The sequence below is a fragment of the Tenrec ecaudatus genome, chromosome 14 (assembly GCF_050624435.1).
Source record: "Tenrec ecaudatus isolate mTenEca1 chromosome 14, mTenEca1.hap1, whole genome shotgun sequence".
NCBI lineage: Eukaryota > Metazoa > Chordata > Mammalia > Afrosoricida > Tenrecidae > Tenrec > Tenrec ecaudatus.
In genome coordinates, this window is record NC_134543.1 from 28495824 (window position 1) to 28506973 (window position 11150).

The 11150-nt window shown below is 52.2% G+C and overlaps 1 protein-coding gene across 1 annotated transcript in view; it reads right to left on the reverse strand.

Annotated features, from left to right (window-relative positions):
- The window catches only part of IFT43 (intraflagellar transport 43), a 106166-nt gene extending 96405 nt beyond the window's left edge, over positions 1–9761 (reverse strand). The window contains exons 1-2 of the mRNA XM_075530776.1: positions 9673–9761; positions 5257–5349 (exon numbers count right to left, since the gene is read on the reverse strand). Coding sequence (XP_075386891.1) covers positions 5257–5349; positions 9673–9726 — 147 coding nt within the window. The 5' untranslated portion in view covers positions 9727–9761. The remainder of the gene's footprint in view (positions 1–5256; positions 5350–9672) is intronic.
- Between the last annotated feature and the right edge of the window lie 1389 nt (positions 9762–11150).

The window sequence follows — 11150 nt, forward strand, 5'->3', positions numbered from 1 at the left end:
CGTCTTTCGTTGGCCTGAGCGACTGGCTCCCCTGGGCAGAGCCGTAGGCTCGCTTAGGAGAAGCCACACTGGTGACTCATCCGGGTGCCCTGCAGCTTAGGGGCATAACAGTTCTCAGAGCAGCCTGCACAACCTCTGATTAGAAAACGAAAGAGGAATGTGGATGCAGCTACTACAAATGCCGCTCCTTTCATACCTCAACCTGAGAAAACACCTGTGTGCCAATGCTGTTCTAGCTTCTCTGGGGTGTCAGTGGGGCACTGCCTCTTCTGTCCCCATGCCCCTTTCTCCCTTGGTAGGAAATGCCATCTTAGGGGGGCAGCATTGTGCCCAGTCAAACACTCCTGGAAAACGTGGGAAGGGGGTGGGGGGGTTAAGACCCAGTTCTGATAATGGACCTGTAGCTAGAAGCCCTCTTGTGGGCATTTCCTCATTAACAGGGGCACATTCGGTTGGTGTATACCTTGAACTCGTCTATGCCACTCCCCTGCCCGAAGTTCTGGGGGCAGCCAGCCCTCTTACAACCGTGAGAAGGGTGGCTGAACAGAAGCTGAAGGGGCAAGGGCAATGCAGGGCAGGGCACCCTACAACACTGGGCCCGCCCTGCTCTGCCCATCACTGGACTTCTCGCCTTGTGAGACCAAACCCGAGTGTTTGAATCTAGCACCAGAGTTGAGTGTCTGCTACGTGCAGCCAAATTCACGGACACAGCAAGTGACCCGAAAACCAATCCACCTCCAAGCAGCAGTGAGCGGCCCCGGGAGCCAGGCAGCTCACCTCGCTGAGTCCACCTGAGAGGTCAGCCACGGAAGAAGTGGCGAGCGAGGGGGCGAGCCTTTCACAGGGTAGGCGAGTGGGCCGGTCTGCTGCGCTGAGCAATGAGTTCTCTGCCCTGTGTCTCTTCACCTCAGACACCCGCGTTCCCGAAAAGTCATGGTCCCCCTCCCAGGGGGCATTAAAGAATTGTACCTATCTCTCATTTACTTTCTAGTCTCTCGGTGAATCAGGTCTTGCAATCACTGAATTATGAACGAGAGAAGTTAAGCGACTTGATCCATGCAGGTCTCGGAGCTAATGTGTGTGGCAGAGCCAGGGCTTCAAGCCAAGCCTCTATGACCGCCTGGCCTGGGCTCTCCCTCTTCATAAAAGGGGTGCCCTCTGACACTGGAGCACCTGCACCCCTCCCCGGGTCAGCATGCCAATGCTGAGAGATGGGACTGTAAGACTCCCAAATCGATTTGGCGTACTGTCCTCGCAGGAAGACAGTAAAGCCCTGTCCCCAGACTCATGTCCTCGTCACTGACTGAATGACTGTGGTGAGGTGCTCCGATTGATGTGCTCTTAAATGCAGTTGCCCCACACCAACCTGGGGCTACTGTTATTACCAGTTTGCAGAAAAAGAAAAGGGAGGTGACAATGATCCGGGGACTGGCTCAAGACCCAAGGGGTGAGGGGTGCCCCAGCTCAAGCCCTCTCAAAGCAGGTGCTTCTGCTTCCTTCCCCAGAGCTCCCAGCCCCCCACTTCACTGACCAACAACCCCACCGTGAGCTCATTCCCACCCCACTGTCTAGTACCTCTGGTATGTGGATTCACCTCTTCCCGGATAACTCCATCCTAGAATATAGTCGGCGAGGAGACAAAAATAAATACAACAAGTAATGCGTTCAGAATCGGAATGTAAATGGGCACCCGCACAAGTCTTGGGATCTAATTTTAGAAAGAAACAGCCAAAAAGTCCCACACAGCGCAGGGAGCATCTGGTCTCGTGGGAGGCTGCCCACAGGGCTCCACACTTAACCCAGGAAGAGAAGAAATCCTGGAATCCCAACTGGCACTTCGTTTTCTGCGGCAACCAGCTGGACGAGGTACAGAATGACTTTCAGCGAGTTCTCCAAGAAAATGGCTGAGGCCCAAAATGAAAAAGTGCGAAAACGGTAAACGTCTCGGGGGAGAGGAGGAGGGTGATATGATCTGAGAAAGTCCTCACACACCAAAGATTCCGTTAAAATTCGCCGACCGAGCTCCGAGATCGCCCAGATAACTCCCCATCTCTTCAGTGGGCCGTCCTCAGTCTTTGAGCACAAGTGCACAATTTTGTCAACATTTTCGTCCATTCTGGAAGTTGACGGACGCCAAGAACAAGGTTTGTCATCAATCGACATTTCACCTTTTTCAAATGAGAAACCCACTCATGTACGCTTGAGTTTTTCCCACAGCGCTGTCCTTGTTAGCTGTGTTCAACATCACAACAGTTTCTGCGGCATTTTTTCCCAGCAGGAAACAAAATGTCACGGCCCCCACGCTGTGCTCTCAAATTGGCCACCACACACACACACAAAAAAGGTTTGAGCAAAGCTGCTTTTACGTAAAAACTCACTGTGACCAGAGAGAACCTTCCCAGGCAACGCCACTGAGCGCCCTAACTCAGAGCAAGCCGCTTGCTACTCACGGAGCGGGGATAACATGCACTACGAAAGAGGAGCTTTCTTCCATTTGGGGGGTACCCCCTTATGTCCTGCACCAATACATGCCTGGCAGCCCAGTCGCCTTGTACACAGACATGAGAGGTGAGTGCTGCATGCAGGAAGCTGTCGCATCTGCTATGGTCACTTACGTCTTCCACATCCCTTCCCAGAACAAGAGGGCCAGGTCGTGTAGGCACTAGGAAGGACACTGGCCGAAAGTTGAACTACGGCACATAGCTGTACTTAAAATACATTGCTGTGGGTGCGACACGGGCGGTACTGTGGCCAAAGTCACAGAGTGATACCGTCCTGCCAAATTTAGCCCATACAGGGTTTTCATGATTACAATTAGGTGCGAACATAAGCCCTGCTGCTTCCAGGTAAAATTGTATACGACCGCGACATCAGTGAGACCTGAAGTGGGAGCGCCACAGGGCCTACCCCACAGGGTCAGCAGCAGCAGACAGCTTCAGGGGCACCTTCCTCCAGCTTTGTGCTACCCAGCCCGAGCCCACTCTCTGCGGTCTGCCAGGCCAGGAGGTTAAAGACAGGTTGCCAGGTACTCTGTGCTGGTCCAGCTCTCATTCTGGCGTAGGAAACTGATTCTCCATCCCCATACCCCAAGGATAAGCTAGAAAAGGAGAGAGAGGGGGAGAGAGAAAGAGAGGGAGAGAAAGAGGGAAAGAGAGAGACAGAGAGTGAGCGAGCGCGCAGGAGCCACATAGAGAGCAGAGCAGGGCGGTGACTGCCTCTGAAAGTGGGAATCCCTACATTTCTGATCAGTCAAGCGTGCCTGGGTCCTCCAGTTAACCCATTGTGGTCGGGTGCCCTTCACGTGTTTATTTGACCTGCCTGGCCCTTTAGCTTTCTCGTCCTAGCTGGTCAAACCAGCTTTCCCACCGTCTGTGGACTCACCATCTACAGAGGCAGATGCACGGACAGGCAGACGAACAGGCAATGAGCATAAAGCGCATGAACTATAGCAGGCTCCGTGGATGCCGAGGGGAAGGGACCCCCAGTCTCCCCAACGATGCGAGGGAACAGCTGACACAGAAGATGGCCCTGAGGCTAAATCTTGGAGGGCAACATTTTTCCTCCTCCAAAAAGGGCAAGAGGAAGGCTTGGCGTGAACTGCTACCATTCAGCTGCCTTCCTATGGACAGAAGTAGAACAGTGCCCTGGCACAGGATGACCCATCCTCCACAAAGAATCTGGACACGTTCCCATAAGCCCAGGCCATGACGAAGTTTCCTGAAAAGTGAGACCAGTTAATACCCTTCCTGCCTGAACCCTGAGACATATGCAGATCCCCACGGAGAGTACATGCCCACTTGGGGAGCTCAACCTGAACATCAATCCATGCCTCCTCCATTTCCTGCTAAGCAAACACATGCCAAGGGGGAGGACTCCCGAATCAAGACAGGGGACGGGGCTGGAGTGAAAAGTAAATGTGGGGTGCAATAGCAAAGTGTGGTAAAGAAATTGGATGGTGCTTGGCTGTGAGAATAGCATCTGGGGTCTTAAAGGTTTATTTTCAAATAAGTTGCCATCTACGTGAGACATCAACCCAGTCCACTTTGGAAGAAGTACACCAACATTTGTGATCCAAGGATTGTAAAAAGTATAATCCAAATCCAAAGCAGGGAATGGTATCAAGAGAGTAAATTAAGGAAATTCTGTTACTAAACAAGAGTGCCTTGGAGAGATGAGTACAGAAGATCAAAAGGATACACCGGACTTGAACGGTTAAAACCTGGCCAGTTGATCCCTTCTCCGATGCATGCTGGACCTGATCTGGTTTCAACATTGTCTGTATTTGTCTGTTTGCTCACATTAGGGTTTATCTCAGATCTGTTATGTCACCGTGGGTTACCCTCTTGAGAAGTTGTGTTTTTTTGTTTTTCACTGTAAGAAACCCAGGATTGATGATCCTACAGGGCCAGCCAGTAGGCGGGAAGGCACAGTGGTGGTGGAGGTGTAGCAGGGAGACAATGTCAAGGTGGCCAGGAGGGAAAAGAATGGTTGGAAACTGACCATGGTAGCAATTGTACAATCCTGCTTGACATGAATGAACTGTGGAATGACTGATCTATGTATTAGCTCCCAATTAAAATGAAAAAGAAGAAGAAATTCTGGTTTGCAGAAGGCTATAGGGTGACAGTGGAAGCCCCAAACACATTTGTAGGATTTGCACTTGGAATATGCCTCTGCTGGTTTCCCTTTGCCCATCACTGAGGGGCGGGGATCACCTGTCTGAATATCAGACAGAGTACTGCAGAGACGATTATGGTAGATTCAAATGACAAAGCTGACTTGATTGGTTAAGAACTTGGCATTTGATCGCCCTTTTGATACACTCGGAGCTTGATCTGCCTTTTCATATTTTGTTCCTTTTTTTTCCAAATTGGGGTTGATCTGTTATATTTTGTTATTCTTGGTAGCGTTCTTGACTGTGATGTGTTTTTCTGTTTTTTGGTCTATGAAACTCAGCTTGGGAAAATCTACAGAGATAGGAACAAGAATAAGGGTCTCTGGGCATGGGACGTGACGGTGGGGATCGGGTGGGAGTCAAGGGCAGCTGATAGCAAACCTTACGAGAAGGAAGAAAATGCTATGAAACTGATTGTGGTAGCAATTGTACAACTGAACGACTGAATGATATGTTTCCTGGATTACGCCCCAATGCAGAGGTTTGAAAAAAGAAAAAGAAAGGCGGGGTCCCGAACTCTTGCTCACTAATAAGCACGAACGCTTCCAGAGCAATTCCTTAGCTGTGTCCGCAGCACCCACCTCTCCCGTCAGGGTCAAAGAGGGATTCTTGCCGCTGAGCTGATTCTCAATCTGAGCTGCCTCTGCTTGAGCCCGGCGACCCATCTTGGCCCCCTGTAAGGAGAGAGGAAAGAACGCTACTGAGCCCAACGTGACTTGCGACAGAGGAGGAATTCTGGGAAAGTACACGGGGACATGGTAGACAATGAAATTTTCGTAATTTACTATATTCTTATGAAACACTCCAAATGCTAAACAAGGCAGACTTAGTCTGTCAGTTCTCTCTGGCAGACTAAGAAATTGGTAGGTTAACGATGGTAAGATTTCCCCCTTTTGCCACCACATGGCTGTTGGCACCAGTGAGCCAGCTCTCGCTCACAGTGACCGTCTGTGGAACCGACCCAAATGCTGCCCAGTCCCACACCCGCTTCCTCAGCTTGGACCTTTTCCAGCCCGCTGCCGTGGCTGTGGTGTCCATCCATCTCACTGCGGGAGTCCCTCACACCCAGGGACCTCCTACTGTAGCAAGCTTGTCACTGTCTAGGGACCGGTCTTTGCTGATGGCATGGCCAACGTGAGACAGACCAAGTGTCCCCACAATCATTTCCAAGAGGCGTCCAGACACCCCCGTCCTGTGGTGCTGTGCATGTTGCCAGGGCACTGGAATCTGTGCCGCCAGTGATGCATGTTTCAATTACCAGCGATCACCCCAGGGTGGACAGGTTTCTGCGAAACTCCAGCCTACGAAGAACAGCCTAGCATTCGATTCATGACAAATCAGCCCTGGAAAACCACAACTACCCTAGGGACTGCAAAAGCAAAGTCACTTTTCTACCTGCAAGCACAGCTTCTAGAATGGGCAGGGGTAGGCAGCATGCCACAGTTTGGGGGAGGGCTTGGCGAAGGTTACCACACTATACACTGGAGCCACTGAAAGAGCCCTGGTGGTGATACTGGGTGGGCATTACACCACTAACAGCAAGGTCAACGGTTCAAATGTCCTAGCAATTCTGAGGGAGAAAGATGAGACAGTCCACTCTCATAAGGATTTGCAGCCTCAGCCACCTTATAACAAGGTCCCTAAGCTGAGAAATGCATGTGATGGCAGTGGGTCGTGGGTCTGGCCTGGTTTAATTGGCACTGAGTCAACTCCCTCGCATCCTGACCCCATGCCTGTCAAGGCAGATCTGGGCTCCATTGGGTTTTCAGCGGCGAATTTTCTGGAAGTGGATCCCAGGCGTTTCTTCTGGGTGGACCCCACCCTCCATCCAGTTGGCTGGCAGCAGGGGACATTCATCCTGTGTTCCCATCGGGATCAGTGAGATGGCAAATGACATACAGAATGTTAGGAGAACCTATTTACAAGTTGCAGTTTTGCAGGTAAAGATCAAAAAGGTCTTTGGAAAGGATTCCTCAAGTCGACGGGAACCGCTGGCCCAAGAAGCAGAATCACGGGAAGTGGAGACAATACTGAAGTTGCCAAGGATTTCATTCGACTTGGCTGCACAATTCACCTCGATGGGGGCAGCTGTGCAGAAATCAAACAGGGCACCGCGCTGGGCCAACCTGCTGCCAACAACCTTTCAGACTGTGGCGTGCACGACCCGAGGCGTGTTGATTTCAAGCACCTCGTGTTCGAGCACAAGCTGGCCAGTGGAGGTGGAAGAACAAAGTTTTGGGGCATGTGAATTGTGTTGATGAGGAATATGACGTAGACTCTGACTGCCGGGAGAGCAGCCAGAATGCTTCTTGAAAGCAAGGGTGGTAGCACCTCATCTGATGTTCTTGAGCACGCTGCTGAAGGGCATCATGCTTGACAGAGGATCGGAGGAGAAAGACCCCATATGAGGTAAGTTTGACACACTGGCCACTAAGAATGAGCTCAAAGATATGGGCAATTGCGAGGACAGTGCAGGACTGGACAATGCTTTGTTCCTCTGTACCCAGGGTTGCTATGAGCTGGAGCCGACTAGATGCCACCTAATAATTCAGCCGGGCAATCAACTAACCAGAAAAATCAGCTCACAGTTGCTTTGACTTGGACACTAGTCCCATTGGAAATTTACACACAATAAAGGAAATTGGTCACACGAACCTGAGAGTTCAGCTTGGGTAGAGAACTTCAAATTAAAAGTTGTCAAATGAACTATTTTGCACGTGTTCCCCAGCACCCTCGTGGCTCTGGCTCTCAATACTTCCCAGCACCCCCCTGGATTTGGGCAGCCCAATAGCTGTTGGAATAGTTCTATTTGCATTTAGAATGTGCAGTAATGGCTTTTAGATCCTCACAGTAGCAGGGCCTCAGGCTGACAGCATCTTACAGATGAGGAAAGTGAGCGGGGTGATTAAGTGACAAAGAGAAGTCCCAGGACAAAGTCGTCTTCTGATCTCAAACCCCGGTACTTGCTCTTCTAACCACTTCTGTGCAGTGGATTCTGGTGTAGAGCAACCCTACGGGACTGAGGAGACCTGCCCCAGATGGTTTCCAAGGCTGAAATCTCTAGGGAAGCAGACTGCCACACCTCTCTCCCACTGGTGCCTTTGACCTGCTTACCTTTTGGTTAGCAGCTGAGCACTGTAACCATGGCGCCACCAAAGCTCTTCGTTCTATGCCATGCTGTGGTGTCAATGTCCCAGCTTTAAGAATTGACACTGTAAGCAAATTGAGAGGGGCAACACAGGAGCTCTATAAAAGTCCCATGTGCCGTGTTTACACCTCAAACCCACGTGTCCACCATGCAGGCGCCTGGGATGAGGGAAAGAATCTGACCCTTCCGATAGTGGCTTGTTTTCTTCCCAAGACAGCCCTTCAGCCCGGACTGTCACTGGAGCCGGGCTGGCCAGCTCAATAGAGTAGTTATGCAAACCCCAAAATTCCATGGTCTTTTTCTTTTAATTCAACGATCCTGATGAAGTGTAGTTTCCAGGTAGTGTCTTTGAGGAGTTGTGTGCCCGACGGTTTTAAATGTTTGAAAGACCCTGCAAAAATCCACAAGTACGGCAGCTCTGCTGTCGGATTTCATCTGCCTTAAATCATCCTCTGCGTAAGCCCCCTGCAGGAGGGTCTGATGTGTTCCCAGCGCCTACGGTAAAGACAGGAGCCCTGGTAGCTGAGTGGCTTACAAGCTAGTAAGGTTAGTGGTTCGAATCTACCATCAGCCTCACAGGAGAAAGAGGACGCTTTCTACTCCCTTAAAAAGTTAGTCTCCGAAACCTACAGGGGAAGCTCTATCCTGTCCTAGGTCACTGTGAGCCAGAACTGTTAGATTGCAGTGAGGATAGACAGACGGCAAGGACCGACACCCTGGAGGGACTCGGGAAGTGTTTGTTAAAGGCCTGAGTGAACTGTCACCCACAAAACATAGTACCTGTGTAGGGGGAACGTGCCCGTATCACAAAGACCTGGCGATCTCACACTCTCCTAGGTCAGCCAAGCACCCGGCCTCCTGGGCAATCTGCCCCAGTCTCAGCTTCCTTCGAGGTGTGGTTTCTCCCTAGCACCTTGGAAGGGATCCATGCTATCAGAGCGCTTCAAACTGCAGACTGAGCCTCTGGGACCAACCCTCTTGACTAATTTTAAAGGTAAAACAGCCCGATTGAGGTTGTGAGGAAGTCAGGCTGAACACGTGGGGGGTGGGCGGCTGGGTCGTGTTGTAGTTTTCAAAAATAAAACATTCCTTGCGGTGGATCCAGTTCCCACTCAGGGCAATCCTGTGGGCGGCAGAACTGCCCTTCCTATGGGGTTTCCAAGACCACAGTCCCTACAGAAGCAAGGCAGGGGTACCCCCCCCCCGCTTCCCACCCCCCACCCCAGTAAAAACGGTTTGCAGCGGAACGCTGTTGTGCTGCACCACCCCGGCGACTTTGTTGAATCTAGCTGGCTCCTTTATTCCCTGACCTCGCTTTGCGTGCATCAGAGCCGGGGCACCGGCGGCCGCGTTCGGCTAAGAATGTGACACACAGCACGTGCTGCGGGCGCTTGGCAAGCCCCCCACCCCCCCCCCCACCCACAGCTTCACTGCCAGGGTCCGAGGGAGGCAGCAGCACCTCCACTCTAGAGCGCCCGGCCCCAGGCTCAGTGGGGAGCAGCTTTCCCGCCGGACAACTTTCTCCGCCCGGCCCCGCCTCCCCACCTCCCGACTCCCGCTCGGATTTCGGGCCACCGCCCCGTGGCATTGTGGGAAAGGGGGCCACCGGGCCGGCCCGTCCGCCTCGCACGAAAAGGTGCAGCTTGGCCGTGAACCTGAGGAGGAGCGGCCCCCGGGATGAGCCCCCGGAGGCGGGCTGAGCGACAACGCTGAGGCCCGGCCGGGGACCGCCTCCTCCGGGCCCAGTCCGCGCGCGGCCGCCGGGGCGCCCCGTCTGGAGCAGCCGAGGCCGCGGGGCGCTCCTCCCCACCCGCCACCTCCAGGCCCCAAGCCCTGCGTCGGTCCTCACGGAGCTGGCGGGGCCGCGAAGCCGCTCCTCGCCCAGGTCCAGCAAGTCCTCCATCCCCGCGGCCTCCCCAACGTCACTGCCGGGAAACCAAGCCGCCGTACGGTTTCCATGGCGATGGCCCCGCCCCCTCATCTCCATATTTAAAGGGGCCGCCGCCTTCCTAATGGACCGTGTCTGCTAAGCTCCGCTGGAAACTGTTCTTCCCTAATCCCTGCTGTTCGGGCTTCTGGAAGAAACCTCCGGACAGTAAAGCTCACGAAGGCTGCTCCTGTGAGATGGTGAAAGTGACGGGCTTTACAAACAGTGTGCTTTTGTAGCTCACTTTAAATAACAGCAGGAAGCGCTGGTGGCATCGTTGGACCAAGATCCGCAAGTTAGCAGTTCAAAACCACCAGTAACTCCAAAGGTGACAGCTGGACTTTCTATGCCTTTAAACAGTCTCCGACACTCACAGGGGCGATTTTACCCTACCCTATAAGGTCGCTTTGAGTCAGTATTGACTTAGTTCGGGTTTAAGTACACCAGTTATTAAGTCTCAATTCTTATTAATAAAAACCCAAACCAAATTCCCTGCATGGAGCGGATCCCAACTCACTGGAACCCTATGGGACAGAGCAGAGCTGCTCCCTAGGATTTCCAAGGCTGTTCATCTTTACCGTGGAAGCAGACAGCTTCGTATTTCTATAGGGTGGATAGTGGGTGGGCGCTGCTCACCTCAGAACGCCTCAAAAAACAAAACCCAACGACCAACAGCCCCTACTTACTCTCACTGAGTGGATTCCACTCCGTGAGCTCCTACAACTACTAGGTTGTACTGAGACAGGGAAGTGGAAGAGTTAGCATACAGGTAATCAGTGCTGGGAATGTAACAGTTTGTTGAGATTTGGTTTATTAAAAGGGATCCAGGCTGTAACAGCCCTCTCCCCTGTAGTAAATTCCTTTGAAATGTGTTAATTATTCAAGGCCTGGGCCTGTGGACAAACCTGTTAATTATTGAGGATGTTCCTAATTTAGGCAGGGAAAGCAGAGCCACTTAGATAAGCGATGGAGCCCCAAAGCCATGTGGCAGCCCCTGGAGTAATGAAGATACCATTGAAGGTCTGATAAGCCCTTGGGGAAATGTAAACGGTGTCCTGGGAACCTTGTTCCCTTTGGTCCTATTGCTTGAAGGTATCCTCTGATCACCTTGTCAAGCATGTTGATGACCCCACAACCTGCCACAAAGTCCAGGGTATATAAGTTGTTTGATGCTCCCTGTGTCTTTGAAACGGTTCCCTTCTGTGAGTGCTTACAGCAAGGAATAAAGAAACTCGAAATTTCTCTGAGTCAACCTGGTCTCTGTTTCTGGCCACAGGGACAGGCTCTCCTGGGCCTCTTGACAGCCCTCCCCCTCCCATTTGGACAGCTCTTGACACCATCCAGTGGGTCTCCACAGTTATTAGGGCCTGTAAGGGCAGCCCGACCTTCTGCGGGAAGCA